Source organism: Callionymus lyra, chromosome 11, assembly GCF_982586985.1.
Source record: "Callionymus lyra chromosome 11, fCalLyr1.hap1.1, whole genome shotgun sequence".
Taxonomy (NCBI): Eukaryota; Metazoa; Chordata; class Actinopteri; order Syngnathiformes; family Callionymidae; genus Callionymus; species Callionymus lyra.
Window position 1 is genome coordinate 18,986,234 of NC_141828.1, and position 23,742 is coordinate 19,009,975.

The 23,742-nt window shown below is 37.2% G+C and overlaps 1 protein-coding gene across 1 annotated transcript in view; it reads right to left on the reverse strand.

Moving 5' to 3' along the window:
* Positions 1–19,661, reverse strand: part of adam12b (ADAM metallopeptidase domain 12b) — a 62,711-nt gene extending 43,050 nt beyond the window's left edge. Inside the window, exons 1-3 of the mRNA XM_087802205.1 lie at positions 19,264–19,661; positions 8,479–8,600; positions 6,455–6,528 (exon numbers count right to left, since the gene is read on the reverse strand). Coding sequence (XP_087658331.1) covers positions 6,455–6,528; positions 8,479–8,600; positions 19,264–19,369 — 302 coding nt within the window. The 5' untranslated portion in view covers positions 19,370–19,661. The remainder of the gene's footprint in view (positions 1–6,454; positions 6,529–8,478; positions 8,601–19,263) is intronic.
* Positions 19,662–23,742: the final 4,081 nt, after the last annotated feature.

Consider the following 23,742-nt stretch of genomic DNA (forward strand, 5'->3'; position numbering starts at 1 on the left):
TAAAGATGGCAGGAGGCGAGATGTGATTAGCGTGGGCTCCAAGCTCAAAACAAACCACTTTGGCAAAGTCACGCTGGATAAGAAATCGGGCCAATGAATCGATAACTGAAGAGATAAGTTGTGCGACTTGAAGCTACCGGAGCAACATTCAATTAGACTTAGAGGAAGTACGGTGTGAGACTTAAAAATAAAAAATAGCTTCATTCGACTGTTATGACAAAACACAATAAAAACTATGAAAGTGCGTTTTGGTGGAAATATAAAAATCTATGATTATGAGAAAAACAGTTTTTCAACAGTAATAGTCGTCTTATTTTAGGTGAAAAATGATGGAAGGGACAGATACATTGATTGAATAAGCACAAGAAAAAAGACGGAGCGTTCAAAAGGAGGCTCGACGATCAATATTTTGATAATCAGCAACATCGCTGACATCGTTTACACAACATAATGGTATATAAAGCTCAAAGCAATCACTTAACTTTCACTGCGCCACCTGAACTTTACGAGGCTCAATCTGTAAACAAACTTCTCAAGGTTGAAAGCTTCTTGAAACTTCACCAGTTTGCAAACATTACACCTGCATTATTTTAAAGTTTGACAAAATTATTTCTGGAACATGCTCCTGAGAAGACAATAAACTCCTATACTGTAGATATCAAAACATTATTATATTATTTTTCAGCGTTTTTTGTTACTTTTGTCACGTGTTGTCATTAGCTTGACAAAACTTGTTAAGGGTTAGTAAGATAATTGTGTTTTGAAAATAGTTGTGTTTATGATTATTCTGGCATAATGGTGGACATCACAGTGATAATAGTATTTCTTCATTTCTGTGGTTATTAGTTGGTTATTGTTATCATCATGGACAGGATTAGATTGATAATTTTTCTTCATACGCACAAACAAGACTGAAAAAAACAAAGCATTAAACAGCAACTAATGTGTAGATTTAAGTTTGTCTTAAATAGATCTTGGACCTCTATTGTACTCATCAGTATGTGTCAGTTTGTACAAAACTCTCTTTTCATTGAAATATTAACATTAGAAAATGTGCATAAGCCCCGCCCACCGAAAACTTGTCTTTCTGAGGATTAAATCTTGTTTACGATAACCAATCCTGGTGGTTTTTCACTCATCCAATCCACAAAGTCTCCACCTCCAAGGGACTCATTGTATAAACAATGCGGGGAGTGATTACAGCTGGCTGGAGGAGGAGAGTGAAGACCATCGTTTCATCGTAATGAACTCTGCTCTCGTAACCTCTTGTTCGCCCAGATTTCAGATGGGGGAGAACTTTGTAAAGTAATAACTTCAAAAACATCATCATGATGAGCGACTTACTACTTCAGTGCGTCTGTGCTTCAAAACTATGTTCGGTTAAGGCTAGTCAAATAATGTTGTACGCCACTTAAAACTCATTGAGGACAAACAACCCATCAATAATAAGCATTTAAACCAGGACAATAACATGTGGAGTGGAAATGAAATTATGGAAGGAATTAACGGCTTGGCTAAGTGCTGCACTCTCAGAATTATTTCTTAGTTGTGTACTTGATAGCAGTACCGGTCCAGATAAAAGAAACTAAGAGATAACTAGGTATATTCAAAATAATTGAAAAATGACATCAATCACATCAATACTTCAAAATAAAAGCAACACTGTTTCTATTACCTCCTTTGAATGCTGAGGTGGATCAGGAGCCTCTTTGTGTTTCTGCACTTTTATCGAGATCTGCAGACATCTTATTGAAACGGAGTGTTTTCTTCCTAGTAGAAAACACATTAAAGGTGTTGCCGTGCGATGTTTTCTTTTCTCAAGAACATAATGATGTTGTTGAGATGTTTCAAATGGTACTCTTTCCTCCTTTTATCCTGCCACGGGAAAACATGTTTTTCAGGGGTTTTCATCAAAATGAGCAAAGAAAAGCACTGAAATGACTCGGTGAAATCTTCTAATAAAGCTTCATATGGCAGTTGTGGCGTCAGTTATATCCGAGGTCCACTCTTGTGTTGCTTGATGAGCTATATGTTGGTTAATATCCGGTCTTCTGAACTTATCTTAAATATGATCTGGTAACTTTAACCTTTTGCAACACAGAACCTGTACAGTCATTCTTGTCGTGACTTTAAGTCTGCTTTTTGTCCCGCTTGCACGCCCACACATGGTCCTCCAGACAGTGCTATTGGAGTCTTTAATCAAGACTAATGTGGACCGTCCCATATGAGCAGCATTAATCATTTCGAGCAGGCCAACCGTGCCAGTGATCAATGCTATATATCAAGCCGACTGTGGTCTGTACCTCTGTCCAGTTCTGTTTGCACTACACTAACTCTGCCATGGTATATACTCGGACATTTTAACTGCTGCTCAATGGAAAATACTTTCCTTCCAAACCTTTTTATATTTGACAAGAATGTAAATGTCATCAAAGAGAAGCAGAAAACGGACATATTTCTATGTATATAAGAATTTCCTGCATTGATACATGTCTAAATATAACCGTTTATATGAACCTCTTTGGAATTCTTACATAAAATATCACCTTAATTTATCATAACCTAAGAAATTATATGTGAAAAATGAATTTGGAAGCTAAAAAGAAAGACTTAACCTTTGAAACTCTGGACTCTGCTGATATTTGGATGCAACTTGTTTTACCTTAACTGTCTTGGGTCTGACCTTTGGTACAACCCCCCCCAGGAAGGTGACCATTTGACCGCTTCGAAATCCAACAAGCAAGGAAATTGTTTACGTCTCTTTTTTTAACCTTTCAGTCAGTAACCTCAAGCACTCCCAGTGCCACGCACAATTTAGACAAGTGGATCCAACAGAAGTATGTTTGGCTCGATAAGAGGTTAAAAAAAACAAAAGAAAAGGAAAAAAAGGACCAGAAGGTTGACAACTACCGTAAATTCCGGACTACAGAGCGCACCCGATTAAAAGCCGCATGCTCAAATTTTAGAAAGAAAATCAATTTTGTAATTATACAAGCCGCACCGGATTTTAAGCCGCAGGTTTAAACAGCCAAAAAAATGAACTACCGGTAATTCACGTCCATTTCTTACACTTAAATAAATAAAGCACTGTGTTATTCTTCTTAAGCATTGTTCAGATATTTACAGTCCGAGGAACCAGCGACAAAAGCACGAGGCAGGTGGACAAACTGTCCGTGTCCTTCAACCGGGGAATTATTTCTTCATCACGGATGAGTAGTTTGCTTTTTTACACCTGATCGTAACGCAGTGATTGCGCGGATAAACGCGACTTCACGGCAGGCCGTCCTGCGTCTCTGCGCCTCACCTAGGATTCACTTAACGCAGCCTTTTTTCTGGACAATAATGGACTTGAACATTGGACACTGATCGCGGGGATTTGACTGTGGGGTGTCGTGGGTGTTCGTTGTTTTGTTCATGTTTGATTGATCCTCCTTTAAGGAACGCTTTTTGTTAAATGTTATTAAGTAAATATATTTTGATTAACTTCTACAACGGCTTCATGTGTGGTCAGTGTTGTTATAATTAATGCTGTCACTCTGGAGCGTCACCAAGTCCGCACCAGAGCTCCGCCCCATGAAGAATGTGTGTGTGACGATCTCTCGAGGAGTTATGTGAGAAGGTCCGTTACAAAACGTCAGAGGTACTTCATCCATATTTATGATTTCATCTGGCCCGATGGAATTCTCCGCTATCTTTGTTTGAGTGAATGTGCGGAATGAAGTAAGTTTCTCCTCGTAGTCGGGAGGGAGCTGCTGACACAAAGTTACTCATTCATTCTATTGGTCTACTGTTGCTGAGCAAAATGTTTTTCCCGCCACGAAAAAAAAATGAATAAGCCGCACCGTAGTATAAGCCGCAGTGTTTAAAGTGTAGGCAAAAAGTAGCGGCTTGTAGTCCGGAATTTACGGTACTCCCTGAAAAATTTGATTTCATAAATCACTGCAAGGCATCCTGAACATAACATCATATTAGAAGCTTTGGTTGCAATACTATCATGAACAGACTGATTGGAAAAAGATCAGTGGACAGAAGGTCAATCAAATGGCAAATGTATTGGTAATCATTACACACAGAGAATCGATTTTTACTGCACATACGGTGCAAAAGGTTATTCCCGGTGGTTAGATACTTTCAGACGAACTTTGTGATGGATGCCGTTTATGTTGAAACCTAACAATGTGCAAGTCATGCTCCTCCCCAGCGGCGCGTCATACACGGGGTATACAAGTGCCACTGCTCTGCAGTCAGAAGATTTATATTTGTTATGCTGAAGCAAATATTTTGCTGATCTGCAGCCAAGCAACTGACAAACAGTTGGTCATTAATTGGATTTGGTGGCATGTTTGTTTTACTAAAGAGCAAACTGATATGAAAGTGGCCTTGGAACAGGTGGTCATAAACTTGTGCCAGACAACGGACTAATTAGAGCCAAACAAGGTGAAAAAACAACTCATTACATGCATTACTTACTATGTACAAGACACGGTGAGCAAAGGAAGTTGTGGTTATGCAGGGTCAACAATACGATATTTTGTGATACTGTAGGATCAAGGATATGTTTGTAGTTTTGTCCAAGTACTTGACTTTGGTGTTTCAGAATTAAGAGACCGCATGACTCCTGACAAAGTCGAAACTGCTTTCATTCATTTTTAAACCAGAATATGTGAAAACATTGGCTTTAAAAACTGCTGGAATGAACTGTATCCTCTTGTCCTCAGTCATCGACGGGATCTGCGGAATTTTTGCGGAGGACAATAGGAATGCTGCTATGTAACGGAAGTGAAATTACAACCCAAACATGAACAAATACTGTGAATATTTGCTTTTTAATTCTACATTAAATTATTTTATTGAACTGTAAAATAAAATGTGATTTGAATCACAAGCAATCAATTTTAGTTTTTCTTTGTTTATTTAGAAATTGATCCAGTGTATTGTGGGGAAAAAAAAGGATTGCTGTATCGATATTTAATAACACCCTAGTATAAACATTTATGTTTGTATAATGTACCAGACAAAACAGGTAATGGTGGATAAAGTCTTCTCCGTTTCATCTGGTGTCAAGATGCTTTTCTATACCTGTTAGAATCCCAATAGGTATGACGTGAAGTCAGCATGTTTTCTTGTGATGGAGAAAGGGAAGATAAAAAAATGTATGGAAAATAGAAAAGAAAATGATTAAAATTAATTGTCGGACATTCATATTGAGATCTCAATGCTGTGATTGGAATTCATATCAGCTTAATTTTTTCCACCGTGTGGTTAAGTTTTAAACTTCGAAAAACCGAGCCTGCATTTTGAATGGTCTTTTAAAGTTCAACCATTTATTCTCCTCCTCGACGTCTCTCCGGCCCAGACATAGCAGACGTGCAGCGAGGTCAGAGACCACCTGTCCCACGTCGGCTGAACTGATGAAGCGATATCAGAGGACACATCTGGCCTGACAGGGAACAGGCAGGATGGGGTAGGCAGCCCACTCCAGGGCTGGAGCTGGTGATGGATGACTCACAGCTGAACTGAGGTCACTCAAGGTCGCGTAAAGAAAAAAGGGTGAGTAACTGTATTTGTGCCACTTTGATAACAGAGGAGAAATATGTATTGAAGGCCAAACATGGACACTGGTAACTTCTAGTGTTAAAAACGCATCAATTGGAACCATTTGTTAAGAAGAAATTTATTATCAAAACTTTATGTTTATAAAGGACCCTAGTGTTGAACTTGTGAATGCAAAAAAAACCAACTTTCCTGACTTACCCACATCATCTCCAAGATGCAGTAAGTCCCTCATCATGACCATATTCTGAACTTTTACTTTATAAAGTTCCCCCGCATCTGAAATCTCGGCGAATGAGAGGTTACGAGAGCAAATTCCATTATTACATAATAATGGCTTCGCTCCTCCTCCAGCCAACTGTAATCACTCCCTGCTTTGTTTATGCAACGAGTCCCTTGGAGGCGGAGACTTCCAAAACTAATGACACACAGTGACAAACCTTGATGTTTGCGCAATCACAGCAGAATGGATGTGGTTACAGTAAACACGATTTAATCTCCAGAAAAAACGTTTTCAGTGGGCGGGGCTTAAGCACTCGTAGATACTTTAATGAAAAGAGAGTTTTATACAAACAGACACATACTGATGAGTACAATAGAGGTCCAAGATATACTTAAGACACACTTAAATCCACACATTAGTTGCCCTTAATTGACCCTTGGGTGACTTTTTCCACATCTTTAAAAGTGGTTTTCGAGGAGGGAAAGAGGGTTAAACATTTCTCCCAGCACTTCTCTGGCTTATTTTTGGTTCGCCCGGGGACGTATTACTTCCCAGCATGTACACTATGACTAATATCAGAGCTAGTCGGTACATAACCACTTCTCCGTGCAGGATGACTATTAACCATGAACTCCAATATCCTTGTTACACGGAGGAAACTCAAATAAATCCACTCACTTGTTCTTTTCCAGTAGAAGAAGCAGCTGTTGGCCCTCGGCCTCGATCAGCAAGTGGAGCGACTCGGGGAAACTCTGACACACAGAAAAAAGAAAAAAAAAGATAGTTGATGAGTTGCCAGGAACTCAACATCCACATGTGTATTTCACCTTATTCTGACATACTAAGCAGGATGTGAGAGGCACAATAGGGCTGGAGGAACAGGATGATGACCTTCTACATCCGTCTCTTCCCAGACGTGGAGATTAGCTCAAAAACACATTTTGGTGACGTGCAATGTAGTTTTACATTTAGCAACAAAACACCATAAATGTTCCTTTTTTATCTGACAGTATAGATAAGAGGTCCGTGGTTTGTGTGGTGATATCTTTAGGCTCTTTATTTGATCCAACAGGTTTGGAAATAATCAGTTTTATTACTAGGTCAAATGGAAAAATTAATAAAAAAGATCACTTATTGTGTTATAGTCTTAATTTTATAATAAAAATGGAACCTTTTTTTTAACAAAAATGTAAATATCAGACAAAAATTATCAAATTTTCTGATTGAGAATATTCATCGAAAAATTCCATCAACTCACAATCACACAAAAACACAACAGGTCAGAAAAAAAATGAATCAAAAATAAATAATCTAACTGGCACATTCTGAAGTTCTGAAAGTTTTAAGTTAACTGCACACACCCCTTAAAGCTAAAATAAGTATTTAATTTTTTTTAGTGTTTAACATTTTGATGCTTCTTTAAATGTGCTGCGGATTGACGGTGTATCTCTGCAGCCTCAGCGGTCACGGGCGTATTTTTTTCGCAGATAAACTTTGTGCTTGTGTTGACATTTCTTAGGCCTGGTGACTTTGCCTTCAGGGCTGATAACCTTTTGTCAGTGGTCTTTCACTCAGCCTCAGCGTTTTTGTTTCTGTGGTCAAATGTATTTTTGCACGGTTCAAATATTCAGCAAAAAAACAAAAAAAAAACTCTGTTTCCCACCAATGCTTGATAACCTTCAACACAAACAGGCTAAATTAATCTGCCGCCCTGTAAGCCGAAGAGATAAGACAACCATTAGCTATGCTAGCATCCAGTGTTATTTCTCAAAGGTCAGTTCATGATACCCACTATTTAGCTCATTTTTGAAAATGTCAGCAGCCGTGCAAAGCAGTAGACACGAACCAACAGTTGATTCTCGCAGTTTTATTCCCTGACATTTTCCTGCTGATAAACATTCTAATGAACATGACTGACCTTATTTCCGAATGATACAATACACATGTTAGAAAAGGGGAATTCCCATTTGTTCCCGGAGGAAGTCAACCACTTCCTGTGTGCCTTACTTAAGAATAGTCTTTAAGAAATTCATTTAGGATGTCCAATTTTGGACCTCACCTGCAAAATGTTTCCAACTTTAAATCAGTTTATTAAAAATATCGTTTTACTATTCAAGTATTTATCTTTCATGTGTCATAGTCACTTGAAAAACTCACGTTTACACCATTATTAACATATATTTTAGTCATGAATTACATTTTAAAAGTCAAAACTTACATTTAAAAAAGTAAAAAAGTACCTTTTATTCAACTATCCTTAATTTTAAAATAGCTTTTTGTTATTGTTTTGCAAGAAAGTGATGACCTCCTTTTATATAGCTTTAATCTTGTATAAAACCACATATATAGGTTGACTATTGTCACCTGAAAAGCTGAGATTGAATGGATTTTTATGCCTTGATTAATCATGAGACGTTCTTTTTGACTTCTCTTGAGACAAGTTTGCAATAATTATTTGTCTTGACTGAGCACATGCACTCACATATGCATGTCTATTATCTAGAAAGCACGGACGGATAAAAATGGGGCAACAACCAAGAATGAAGAAAACAAACTTTTGATCTAAGGATGTAAAGAAGCAGAAGGGGGTAGAGAATACCAAGTGGTTAGATCAAACAAAAAGCACACGCTTTGTTCTACTCTAATGTCCTCTAAAGTGATCTTTAATCATCTTTTTTTTCCAGCGGTTTGAGAATATTTACCCCAGGCTTGAGCAGGCTGAGGGGCTGGCGCGTTTTCCCCTTCAGCAGCAGAGGTACAGTGGTTCCATAACGTTGTACTTTAGATGAATCAGCAGGGAGTGGCGTTGGATCCGAAACAGAAGCTGTGAAAGAACATGAACAGGAGTTAATAGGGAAACCTTCAAAGATACAAACCAACCCTTGTGTTTTTTCTGGGTCAAGCTGACCTTAATGCGTGAAAATAAATGTGTTTGTGGTATCCCTTGGTGGAATAAACATTGAAAAGCTGATGCACTTAAAAAGGAGAGGAAAAAAACTTTCGTTGACTTCAGTCTCTCTTGCATATGTCTAAGATGTAATTTGTTTAAAATTAACTATTTCAAATTATACAGGAAAATACTGATTTTTTAGTTATGGAATAACAGGTTTAGTTTTCAATTTGTTTGACCTTCTGTCCATAGCTTTACGTGTCAAAAGCTATCCAGACTATTTTTATATATCTTAACACCCAGCAGCAGAAGTTTCTGCTTCAATGACTTTAAGTGTTCACGAGGCGACTGCTCCAACCATTCACTTTAGCGTTTCTGTCCTTAAACTAAAACTGTTCACACGGTGACCCAAAAACAATCTGGACATTTGCTGACTGTTGTCAGGTAGGAATGAAGGTGGATTTAAAGAGCGATGATGGAAATATAATTTTAAAAAAAACTTGATTATATGATAGATAAGAGGAGTTAAAGTAACAAGGGATGAAAAATGTTTTTTTATTATACATATATTCTTGTATTCACATCCTGTGGGCAATACTTCAATATCGCACAACACTACTTAAAAGTGATTCTTTTTCTAGACAACCAATGTGAACAAAAGTCAGTTTAATTAAATAATTTTAAGCATCAAACACGATAAAACAAAGCTAAGATAATGGAAATAAAGTAATATGATTTGGGTAAAAGACTTGAGGTACAAGTAACAAAGGCTGTTTAAATTTAATAATATTGTAAATATTGTTTTAATAAATTAAAAAAAACATTTAGATGATGAGAGGTTCTGATCAGAAACTAAATGATTGATTTCTAAAGATTCTTAAATAAGAAGCAAGTATGAAATAAAAACAAAACAGGTGAATTAAGAATAAACATTATTTTCCTCTCATATATAAAAAGTTACACCATATTGGTTTCAAGCAGGTCAGCGTTTTACGGTTGAAATTGCTGTTGCGCGATGCTCAATAATTCAAGACTAACAATAATGTTCCGGACATAAAAATACAAGGATTTCCAGACAACATAAATCATAGACTACCCTGGTGGAGGAGAAAGTTGACTGCAGTGCCAAGAGGAAAAAGGCCTCTCCTGTTCCGTCTCTGCAGTCTGGCCACATCCTTAATCAGATAGCATCAATTATACATACTTTTCCAACATTTATGGGAATTCTGCCTTTAAAAAACGCTCCGGAGAGAAAAAAAGTTTCAGTCGATGGGAAGATCATTGTTCTAACCCCTTTCTCTTACCACCAATAGGGAGCATTAATTTGTTATTAAAGGGCAACTAGTGCATTAATTTAAGCGTCTCTTAAATAGATCTTGGAGTATTTTCTTTATATTTTATCCCTCTTGGTTGTTGAATATCACCTTTAGTAAGAACTGAACCATTATCCTATTCTAATAGATAAACCCATTTAGATACAATGAATTAATACATTCTAACTTTTAATAGTTCATTAATTATGGATATTTATACAAATAAAAGGGAGAAAGAATCACATTAAAAGTGGCCCAACATGAACTTTTTTTTCTTCATAAAATTTTACAAGGCTATACCTTATCCATAAAACACAACAACGTCTCTTCTCATCTCCGTGAAAAGAAAACACGTGTAGATGGAAAAGAGGTTATTTAAGGTTTCGTTGAGAATCTTAATGTCTGAGCTTGTACCCGAATCTCCTGAGAAGAGCATGTGTAACATCATTCCTGTTGCAACCAAAGTTCAATCCCAGACTGGGAGGCACGTTTCAAGGAATTTATTCTTCTTTCTTCTTACCGTGGCGCTTGGTTTGAAATTGCCAGAAGTCTCTTGTCATTCGTTTAAAACTCCAGCAATCGCTTCTGTGCGACCACAACTGTCTTTAAACCTCCCTCAGTAATTGTTGACAGTTTTCCTCTACTCCCGTTGTGGCCCAGAATCTCCATTCATCTGTGTGTGGCAATTCACAAACAAGACCACGTAGCTTTCATGAGGTTCAAGCAAGTGTTTGTGATAGTTTGTTGGTTTAAGCGGCTCGTGCAGTTCATGCTACACAGCAGCAAGTTCGGAGACCACATATGAAATTTGACATCAATACTTCAATAAGGCCAGTGGAGTGCGATTCAATTCAATCTTTGGATGGTTGAAAAGTGATGAATTGAACTAGAAAGAGAATTGTGAATAAGGTCGGTAGTTTAACCACGTTAAAAGACTGGGGAAAATGAGAGCCAGTTGGGTTATACTATGGCTTTGTTCTCTGTTGCTTAAGGCAATTTATGTACGGAAATTCTACACTTCTTTCAACAGAGATAAATTAAGATTAATTTTTCATCCACAAAAATAAAAAAATAATTATTTGCTTCACCCTCGGTTTTCCAAGCTCCACTATCAGGGTGAACACATGAGCAGCTTTATGATTGTTATCCATTGATCCTTTATTCTCTACATTGTCTAGCAGCCGATTGAGTAGATTTTATGCAGAGCGCCGTCGCATTATAAAATGTATTATCCGACAAATGTATACAAACGTTTTCCCACATCCCACAAGTCAAATGAGAACAGATGGTAAGTAAGTAAATAAGTAAAGGTTATTTGTAAAGGGCCTTTATAGACCAGGGTCATAAAGTGCTTAAACAATATACAGCTAAAATATATACTTTAAAAGGCCAAGACACATAAGACAAACACAGGAGTTCCAGAAAATCAGGACAAGCCTGCACTAATAAGAATGTCTTAAGATGTTTCTGTTCATAGAATTAATTCTTCTTTCTAACTTTCTTTCCCTTTTCTTTCCCATCTTACTACATTTGGGATCTTTACATTAATACATTTGAACCAGTTGCAAGTATTTCAAACACCCATGTAACGTACAAAATATTAACAGCCATAGTTTGATCTAATACGAATTGTAATAGATAAAAATGAATATGTTGTGATGCAGTTGACATTGTTTCCGATTTACCATCAGATTCCGATGTTTCTTTAAACCCTGTGTTGTCTCTGGGTCGATAGTGGCTCGAAAACAAATGTGTTTGAGGTATCCCATGCGTTTTCCCTGAGTGGAAGCTTGTTCATCTTGACCCAGAGATAACACAAGGGATACCTCAAACGCATTTGATTCCGAGCCCCCGGGTCACCTTAACACAAGGGTTAAAATCACCAAATACAGCCAAGTTCGTCGTGGTCCACCAGAGAAGAGCCCGCCAGTCTTACCCTCACTGCATGTTGAGAGCTTTTACATGCGTAGATATTAATTCTGTTGAGAAGATTAATGTCTGATGACATTTTTGCCAAATGCAAAACAACACCAAACCCAGAAAGTAGTCATTTAAGACCCTGGCATTGGGGTGCAGTGATCTAGGTTTTTGGGTCTCTGAAGATTTATTTTGGGGGGAAAAAAAATAGAAAGCCACATCTGTCACCGCCCGCCCCCTCCAACCCCCCAAAAAAGCTTCTTCTTTCAACAGCTGAGAAATACAACACTGATGACCATACTCAGGGGGTTTATCCTCTTAGGGGACGTTTGAAATTCAACCTAAATCTGGGTTAATCCCCATGTTTTTTGGAACGTATATTGATTTCTGTCGACCACCGTTTGAACATGTAAATGACCGTATGGATTAACGGATATGATCCCTGACTTTTTTCTAGCATTAGCATCATAGGACCCACAATCAGTTCATTTCATACAGAGAAATAAAAAGTGGTTTTATAATGAACAACTGAAGATGAGACTTGTTTGAATTTTAAAAGGCATTTTTAAATATAATTTATAGAATCTGGATTGTATAAAATGTATCATACAGCAAAATAATAGAGTATGCATTACTTATTATTGGAATTTTAAGGTGAAAATAATTTCCTTTTTGTATTCCCAATGTGTCCTATTATTGGGGCGTACGACTTTTTTCATTCCTTTAAAAAAACATAACAAAATTCTTTATCAATGAGGTTAAAATAGAACATGTGATTATTACTGTTTTTTTTACATTTGAAATGATCATATAACAGTAAACGCCTAATGAAATGTTCTGAATTGATGGTGTCAAAGCTGGAACAAATCTATAGTAGATGCTAGAAACCAAGAATGTCCCTCTTAATAAAGGAGTTAAACCATCAAGCCTTGAAACTCCTCCAGTGATCAATCGGAGCCCTGAAAGTCCTGTTACAACCCCCAGTCTTTAATAATAATCTCTCTACAGGATTCTTGGTTTTAAGATTGAGGTTCTTTAATCAGATTGCACAGCATGTGGTCTGAGACTGGAAGCAACAAAACATAACCAAGACATCAATACGTGAATGACATGAACATATCTGGAGGTACTATTTAGAGTGATTAAGATTTAAGAAGGAATTAAATACAACATTGAAAAAATGGATTTCATACTAAAGAGAAAAGAAATCTTACAGTTTACACTAGATGTTAAGTAGCCCCAGATAACCACTTCACCAGCACCTTCAAGGAAACTGCCGAATCATAAGCAATCAATAAATAAATTATGTTATTTAGTTTGATATCATGATAACAATAACAATAAAACAAATGATAAATCCTTTTTAACTATATTAAAAGGGTAAACTTTTTTATAAACTTTTACAGGAAAAAGAGTTAACCCTTGTGTTATGTCAAAGTCAAGGTGACCTGAAGACCTGAAAACAAATGTGTTTGTGGTATCCCATGTGTTGTGTCTGGGTCATGGGGAACAACCGCCACCACTGCATATGTATTTCTGGAAGCCAGGGGGATTGTTCACCTTGACCCAGGGAAAACACATGTATTAACTCTGGGTCAAGGTGACCCGAAGACCTGAAAACAAAAGGGTTAAACACCATAGATGTTCAACTTCTGTGATTGGATGAGACCTGGATGTGTTCCAAAACTATTCATACTGTGTGGAGTAGCTTTTAAACAAACTATACAACCAGGCTGACAACACTTCATGAGGCAAGCACCAACGCTAGAAGTATTTACAACACATTTTTATCAATTTTACGTGCCAAGAGAAAATGATAAACAAAATAAAATATATTTGATAACGGTGCACCAGTTAAAATACTTTAAGTCCCATATTCCATGTTGGTTACAACTAAAAATGGGAAACACTTTTAGTTTGATCATGAACAGAGACAATAGAAATAAAACAAGTAAAACTGGAATTCATTTGATTAAGAAGAACAAACACTATAATTAAGGAAAATGGTGATTAGACAATATATATATGTGTCTGCTTTAGGTATCATTTAGGTACGTGTTGATTTAATAATTGAATAAAAGTCATGTGCGATTGAGTTATACACCCCTAATCTACAATATTTTTCCATCATGTCCCTTGTGTCGTCTACTTCTTCTTGCCAACGTGGAACTTAATGAAAAAAACAACATCACCGTTGAATAATGGCTTTAATTTTGAAAATCAAACTCATCCTTATCCACTTTAATCCGAAGTCAAATAATTGTAAATGTCAATAATTTCCTTTTTGTATTCCCAATGTGATCAATTATTGGGGCGTACTACTTGGTTCATTCCTTTACAAAAACAGAACGAAAATCTCAATAAGGTTAAAATAGAACTAGTGATTATTACTGTTTTTTTATACTTTTGAAATGATCATATAACAGTAAACACCTAAAGAAATGTTCTGAATCGATGGCCACTCTTTAATCCAAAGTCAGAGCGCATGGATCCATTACATTTAAAAAGAATAAATCGCACTGAAAACATGCCAGTTTGAAGAGCATTATTTTCTTAAAACAACTTTTAATGTCCTTTGAAACATGATAAGCTCCTCATGTCATATTATTATAAACATGGCTTTATAGAGAGACCTAAGAAGTTTAAGATCTTCTTTAGAGGCTGATTCTAGCCACAAAACTTAATTTAAAAATCACATACAAATATCACCACAAATGAAAGTTTACGGTAGTGAACGTGAAAAGAATTAAAGCATAAGCAATGGATACATTCCTCAAAATATATTCTTTTAACTGGTGAAAAAAATGTTTCATCTGAAACTGCTGAAGGTGAAGAAGACCTAACCTTTACTTCACAGGACTCTTTTTCATCACTTTATATAATATTCTCTCAAAGCTATCCCGTCATCAAAAGATGAAAAATAAGAATTCTGCTGGTTAGTCTGGATGACTGGGCTTCAAACATCAGCGGCTGAAATTAGATTCATTGACATGAAGGATGGTGACCTTTTATGTGTTGGAAATTATTGATGTGCGCTTTAGCCAGGTACGAATACTCATGTAGCTCACGAGCTTGCGTCACGCAACTTGTGTCGTTCTTTTCCCACAGAAACAAACACACACTGCCAATAAGACCCACATTTTAATTGATTTAAAATAAAGTCAAGTAAAGTATCTCCATGCCTCTCTCAACCTCAATTATCAATCGACATTCTTGTTCGTCTTTTGTTCACCATTAAATAATACATTTGTCTTATTTTTAGAACATTGTGTCAGCCTAAAGAAGAAGCAGTAAACAGCACCGCTGAAGCTTCGCTTCAAAAGATAAATGTAGTTAAGAACACAGGCATGTCAATCACAGCTGTTTGTTTCTGAGTCTCGGTGTGTATTGTCCTTATATCAAAAGCAGCATTAGCGACGGCAGCATGTATTAAAAAGGGCCTGTCGCCCCTATGTTCATATTGTTTTTTCTTCCACTATAAGTCGAAGGAGCTGTCTGATGTTGATGTACGAACTGGTAGGAGAAAGACACTCTAGCTGGTCAGAGACCTGCAGTGCTTAACAGAGCACTGCTTTTTTTTTTAATGAATGTTGTTCCTTTGTGGCACACGAAAATCAATGCCAGGCTGCTTTTAAAATGTCAAATGACAGCCAGAACACAGGGATGATTCAAAATGAGTTTCCGTTTTTAAATGGTTTTCAGAAATAATATCATTTATCAGCAGCCAGCCTGTATCTCCATAGCTACCCCAATAAAATACCATTTGAAAGCTCTATTGTATTGTTCATAATACAGTAAATATATTTGGTTTATATCATATTTACTAGATCAAATACATTGTCTATGGTTGTTTTTGGGTTGCTCTGTACTCATTCCTGACTCAAATGTTGAAGACTTCCTCTTCAAGATGCAGTAAGTCCCTCATCATGACCATGTTTTGAACTTATTACTAAATAAAGTTCTACCCCGTCTGAAATCTGGGCGAATGAGAGGTTACGGGAGCCGAGTCCATTATGACGTAATAATGGTCTTTACTCCTCCTCGAGCCAGCTGTAATCCCGACCGCTTTGTTTATACAACGAGTCCCTTGGATGTGCAGACTTCTGGGATTGATGATGCGCAGTGACAAACCTCGATGTTGACCAATCGCAGCAGAGTGAGTTTGGTTATAGTAAACAAGATTTAATCTCCAGATAAAGGATGTGTTTACAGTGGGTTGATAAATACAGAGTTTTGTACAAACAGACACATACTGACGAGTACAATAGAGTCCAACATCTACTTAAGAAACACTTAAATCAACACATGAGTTGCCATTTAATTACAAAAGCCAGAATAGACAAGACTATCCTAGCCAAGGACGTGATTTCACCCAACTTTATAAAACCAAGGAATCAGAATTGCAAGTTTGTCAGTCTAACAATAGTTAGACCGCATCTAAAACTAAATGTTAAATACATTTTTTAGTCATGAAGGCATTAACTGTCCCTGTCTAGTTCAACATTAAATTTATAAATGTGTACATTTATTCATCACAAATATCACAAAACAACTACAGAGAATTTATCTGGGTTTTTTTCAGGATTAATTAAGCAGTAACCGATTCCGAGCACTGCTTTTTTTTAAAAAAAACAAAACATTGATATCAGCCCAATATTTTTCTGTATAGATGTTCCGCCAACGTCCCACCAGCAGAATTTTACGACCTGATTTAAGCGAATTGGGATTGTGTTGTTGTGCTCAGGGCAAGGTTAAGCTTCCACAAGCTTGGTTCGACAAAAAAAAGACAATGTGTCCAATCCTGCTAATTATTTTTGTCAAAGGCACCATGGAGACCAGGCGATGTCCTCAAAACTAATCCAGGTCATTTGGTTGTTTCGCTAATTATTTATTGAGTTTTCTGCTCACAAAAACAGTACAGAATGATTGGTTTTAAAATAGACGGTCAAGAATGAGACAACTAGCTACCGAATGACTAGTTAACATCTAAATTTTATAGTTTGTGATCAACTGTGTGATTTAAAGAACAGATGATTAGCAAAATTAGTTGGTTTAAATAGAAGACAAAACCATTATAGTAATGGGATTACTTATACTTCCGGCTGAGCAACAAGTTTCTTTCTGGTTTTGTCTTGTTGCTTAGATGAAAAATAAGTACTTCATAGGAAAACACTTTCTCCGACTCACTGCTGTAAAGCAGTTTAATGTAGTGATGGTTTGATGAAGCTTTATGAAGGAGTGTCATTATTTTCAGAGTCCACCAGATGGCAGTCTCTGCACTATTTTCTAATGAAACATCGTCATTTTTAAATTGAGTCTTCACTACAGAAATATGAATAAGGGAAAGTGAATTAGTAATTATAATGCTAGTTTCTTGTTGAAATAATTTCTTTCTCCCCCCCAAAAAATTTGTATACAACAAACTATGCAATGGCAAAGAGAATTTAGGATTGAATGCTTTAAAGTGAGTTTGAATACTGCCTAGTGTTATCATATACTCAACCTTCACTTGAAAAAACGATTTTCCGTCATTGAATCATCGCGTGAGTAAAGTAAAGAAACTCACCTTGGTGCTTTCTGCATACACAGCTTTATCTTACTACTTTTATTTAGGAAACTAGAGAAGCAGCTAAATTAATAATTCATTTCTTGATTCCATGCCTTTTTTGGCTGTTTTTGTTTTTACAGAACAACAAGATCAATTATTTAAATGACATAAAAGCCTAGAGAAACTATTTTTTTTCATCTCATTAAAGTAGCAACATTTGCCCAACATGTCCAATAAAGGAATGACCTGAATTATTGAAATATAAATCTAGATACATCATTGTTATGGTGACTCGTACACACATCCACAGGTGTGTTTAATAAACAAGGTTAGACTTGAATGCAGTAACAGTTCATACATTCCATGATCTTGGATGGCCTATTTAGTTTACTCCAATATAAACACTGTTTTTAAACAGCTCGTTCACGACTCTCTTCGCAACAGAGTTATAAAAAAGAATCTAAAAAGATTGTGTGGTTCAGCGACTGCCTCTTCTTGTCCTGACGTATTGGTTTTCCACTGCCCAGACTTCCACTTCCGCTTTTCTACAACCTCTTTTTGAACTTTTAGTTCATTTTCAGGTCAAAAATCAAAGCTATAGAAATACTGCACATGATTGAATAGCAAATATTCTGTGATTCATAGATATAAATGTAACACTCTACTTATTGCTACTTTAATTTTAGGAGATTCTGTGTTGCGTTTGGTGGATCATTTTTGAGATATCCATTGTGATCGATCATTGACTGAATTTGCTTTGTTCGACAAGTAGACCAGTCAGGTTATTACATCATTTGTATGGTCTATGTTCAGGGGTGTGATAAAATATCAATACATCAATATGCAACTATTTTTTCCCACAACACTTTATTGATATTTAACGCAACTGTATCGATTTTATTTGCTTTTAGCCTTTTTTATGCTTATAACATTTTGTTCTTATTATAGTTTTTAGTATTTATATTTTAATAAAGTGTATAAAAAAATTAATTTTGACTCAATTCGTGCAGGCTTTTCCTTGATTTTCTGGAACTCCTATGATGTCCTCTGTGTTATTTTGATCTTTTAAGTATATATTTTATTGAGTATTGTTTTGATTGTTTAAGCAATTTATGACCCTGGTCTGGAAAAGCGCTCTATAAATATTACTTACTTACTTTTTTTCTACAATTACCACAAATTCAGGGCGTTTTAATTTACTAATGCTTCTAGATGTCAACAATCCTTAGTCAAGGGAACAATGAAATCCTGTAAGATCCCGGCGACGACTGAGGACGAGAGGATACAGTCGACTTCAGGACTTATAAAGCAGTGAAAGCAGTTAAGACTTTGTCAAGAGGCATGTATGTTCTGTATATTCAGCAACATCAGAATCAAGTTCTCGGGCAATAATACCAATATATTCTGGTTCCAATAGTATTGCAATATATTACAATATATCGTGTATCTCCAAGATCTTGCAACTACACAGCTCTATCTCTGTGCACAGTAAATTTGGCATCACTACAGAGGAGTGTGTGTGTGTGTTCAACTCACAAATAATGTTTTCATGCGTTTGCTTATTCATTCACTACCGGTGAATAACAACATCCTGTTTATTCTGGTATGTTTAGAACCAGAGGAAGCTTCAACCTCTTGAATGCTCTGTCCATCAGAATTACTTCCTATTATTGTTTTACCCTCGTATCAACATAAGGGCTAGTCCAAACTTTCCTTTTACACCACAGTGTAATGTCAAATATTGTTGTTTTTATGCTGCTACTAAATAAAAATTCAAACGACAATACAATTAGTGGGAAGAGATGGTGCGTTCACTTACCCTCCAGGGAGTTGTAAACCGCGGCGTCAGCGCTTTCTGTTGCCGGTAACAAGCACCAGACGACGGCGACCATGAGAAAGTTAACCCGCCGCCGCCAGGTCCTCATGTTGAAGGGAATCTCGCCCGAACCTCCTCTCGCACAGGTGACAAGAACCACGAGTTCCACAGAAATTGCGACCGAAGAATAGCTGTCACTCCCGCTGAAGAAAAGTTTTGTCCGCCACTCATGGAACACAACACGGGAGCGTTTCAGAGCAACATGCGCGTTGTTGGTGCTGATGTTAAAAAAAAAGGTTGTGGGGCTGAGAAGAAGAAGAAGAAGAAGAAGAGGACACGACAGAGACGGAGGGGAACACAGAATGAGAGGATTTTGTGGAGACGTGAAGCGGCATCTTCTGCATGGCCACAGTAGCCATGTGCACTCGTGATCCGCTGGGTCCTAGCATCCGCCCTGAAGTCAGGAACAAACAAAAGAAAAGAAAAAAAACAAGGAACAAATAGATTATTATCTGATAGATTTTTCATTATATACATTTTTGGGGTTGACATTTTGTAAAATGAATGAGACTGACGAAAAGAAAAAAAAAAGTTTCCCAATTTAAACTGACATACATGAGTTCCCAAGAGCCATCTTAGAGACCCTTTTCATCTTCATAATCACGATTTGTTTTATATATACATTTTCATCTCAAGAACAATACAACTCTTTTAAAAAGACTTATGACAGCAGCTGAATGTCTTCTGAAGTTTTTTTTTTCCGTGCTTTAATTTCAAGCCACTCTAAATCAAACGGCTCTTTTAAAGACGCTGTAAAAATAAACTTTCTTGTCTCCTTAGTTCTTGCCAAGAGCGAGTCAATCTGATAAATATAGAATCATTAAAACAATTAATCTTCTCTGCACCAATTTGAGTACACGTTGGTCGACAGGGCTATTTATACTTAAGGGAACAAACGTTACATTAAGGCTGTTATTCTTTTATGTGTTTCGGAGAAACCAGACAAACTGCTTTAATGTAATGTTTTTTCCAACTTCAGCATCTTTATTCCTCCAGGAAAAAATGAATTTATCTTCTCAAACTGGCATCAAATAAGCCTGGAAAGAGCAGCACCCAAGGTGATTCCTTATGTTTGACTACTTTTCTCAGGATGCTGTCAGAGTTATGCATATTTTATCGTAACCATGTGTGTGTCTGGGGCTGCGCTGACATTTAAAGTGAATGGATTTTGTCTATAGAAGCTTGAGGTTTCCACAAATGTTGCCCTTTCAGGTCGATGTTTACTTCCTACGTTCGGTGAGAAAAAAATCATGAGATAGTTATTTGTGTGATACAGACATTTTGAAAATAAGTCAATCCCAGCTAACTAGATTAAATTGACTCATTTAAAATATATGTTAAGCAGCACTTCATAACTATTTCACTTGTTTCTTCTTATTTCCTTAAATGATTGTTAAATCTTTAATAGTCATAGTCAATAGTCACCTTGACAACCCACCGTGTTTTTTTTTTAATAATATAAACTGTTTTTTATAAGAAATACTGATAATAAGTTAATAATAATAATTTAATTTAAGATAAAACAAGAAACTGACTCAACAGTCTTTATATTTAATTGTAAACAAATGTTTATGCTGCATGTGGCAATGGTGCAACAGAATTGTAGTAACACTCTTCTAACTTCCTCTAAATTTGAGAAGCGAAAAACAATATTTTAAATCTTTCATAGCTAGCTTAGCAATGTCCAAAGTCTGTCCAAGGGACCATTTATGGCCCTTACACCAGATTCGTGAAATGTTTAATTTAAGCCTCACATTCCTGTAAAAATATAAAATAATTCCAAACAAATTGTGAGACTCATTTCTATTTAACAGTATTCTATCAGTACGTTGTTCTATCACCATTTCAACATACAACACACTATTTGTGTTTTGGATAGTTTGGATTAAACGAATGATTGTTTGTAAACAAATATCTAAAACAATAGCATTGTTTGTCATTGTTTTCATAAACCAAGTAGACAGTAAAAAGCTACATAAATGCAAAATGCAAGTATTTCAAGATGTAAAAATTTGACTTGCAGATTCCTGTGTTTATGTCACAAAGGATCTTGGTTGGTTCGGTCTGATGGTTGCTCTGGGTCAGGCAGGCTTGTCTGTGCAGCTTATGCAAATTCAAAGACTACACCTTAAATCACCTTTTACCAAAAATATATGTTACTGATCATAACGACATGAGGATGATGATGCAACCGTGATGAAGATGGTGACACCATGATGAAGATGGTGACACCATGATGATGATGATGACACCATGATGAAGATGGTGAGACTAAGATGAAGATTGTGATACCATGAAGAGGATGGTGACACCATGATGATGATAGTGCCAGCATGATGATGATAATAATCTCTATTTATATAGCGCCTTTCTAGACCAGGGTCACAAAGCGCTTTGACAGCCATTCACACATACTGATGGGAGTAGGCTGCACATATGCGCCAAGTCTGCATGATGATGCCACCATGATGAAGATGGTGCCACCATGATGGAGATGGTGATGGTGACACCATGATGATGATAGTGCCAGCATGATGATGATGATGCCACCATGACGAAGATAGTGCCAACATGATGAAGATAGTGCCACCATGATGAAGATGGTGACACCATGAGGATGATGATGCCACTAAGATTAGGATGGTGCCACCATGATAAAGATAGTGCCACCATGATGAAGATGGTGACACCATGATGATGATAGTGCCACCATGATGAAGATAGTGCCAGCATGATGAAGATGTTGACACCATGATGATGATGATGCTACCATGATTAGGATGGTGCCACCATGATAAAGATAGTGCCACCATGATGAAGATGGTGACACCATGATGATGATAGTGCACAGCATGATGATGATGATGCAACCGTGATGAAGATGGTGCCACCATGATGAAGATGGTGACACCATGATGATGATGATGACACCATGATGAAGATGGTGAGACTAAGATGAAGATTGTGACACCATGAAGAGGATGGTGACACCATGATGATGATAGTGTCAGCATGATGATGATAATAATCTCTATTTATATAGCGCCTTTCTAGACCAGGGTCACAAAGCGCTTTGACAGCCATTCACACATACTGATGGGAGTAGGCTGCACATATGCGCCAAGTCTGCATGATGATGCCACCATGATGAAGATGGTGCCACCATGATGGAGATGGTGATGGTGACACCATGATGATGATAGTGCCAGCATGATGATGATGATGCCACCATGACGAAGATAGTGCCAACATGATGAAGATAGTGCCACCATGATGAAGATGGTGACACCATGAGGATGATGATGCCACTAAGATTAGGATGGTGCCACCATGATAAAGATAGTGCCACCATGATGAAGATGGTGACACCATGATGATGATAGTGCCACCATGATGAAGATAGTGCCAGCATGATGAAGATGTTGACACCATGATGATGATGATGCTACCATGATGAAGATGGTGCCACCATGATGAAGATGATGCCACCATGTTGAAGATGGTGCCACCATGATGAAGATGGTGCCACCATGATGAAGATGATGCCACCATGATGATGATGATGCCACCATGATGAAAATGATGCCACCATGATGAAGATGGTGCCACCATGATGATGATGATGCCTCCATGATGAAGATGATGCCACCATTATGAAGATGGTGACACCATGATGAAGATGGTGACACCATGATGATGATAGTGCCAGCATGATGAAGATGGTGACACTATGATGATGATGATGCTACCATGATGAAGATGATGCCACCATGATGATGATAGTGCCAGCATGATGAAGATGGTGACACCATGATGATGATGATGCTACCATGATGAAGATGATGCCAACATGATGAAGATAGTCCCACCATGATGAAGATGGTGACACCATGAGGATGATGATGCCACTAAGATTAGGATGGTGCCACCATGATAAAGATAGTGCCACCATGATGAAGATGGTGACACCATGATGATGATAGTGCACAGCATGATGATGATGATGCCACCATGATGAAGATGGTGCCACCATGATGAAGATAGTGCCAGCATGATGAAGATGTTGACACCATGATGATGATGATGCTACCATGATGAAGATGGTGCCACCATGATGAAGATGATGCCACCATGATGAAGATGGTTCCACCATGATGAAGATGGTGCCACCATGATGAAGATGATGCCACTGTGATGATGATGATGCCACCATGATAAAAATGATGCCACCATGATGAAGATGGTGCCACCATGATGATGATGATGCCTCCATGATGTAGATGATGCCACCATTATGAAGATGGTGACACCATGATGAAGATGGTGACACCATGATGATGATAGTGCCAGCATGATGAAGATGGTGACACCATGATGATGATGATGCTACCATGATGAAGATGATGCCACCATGATGAAGAT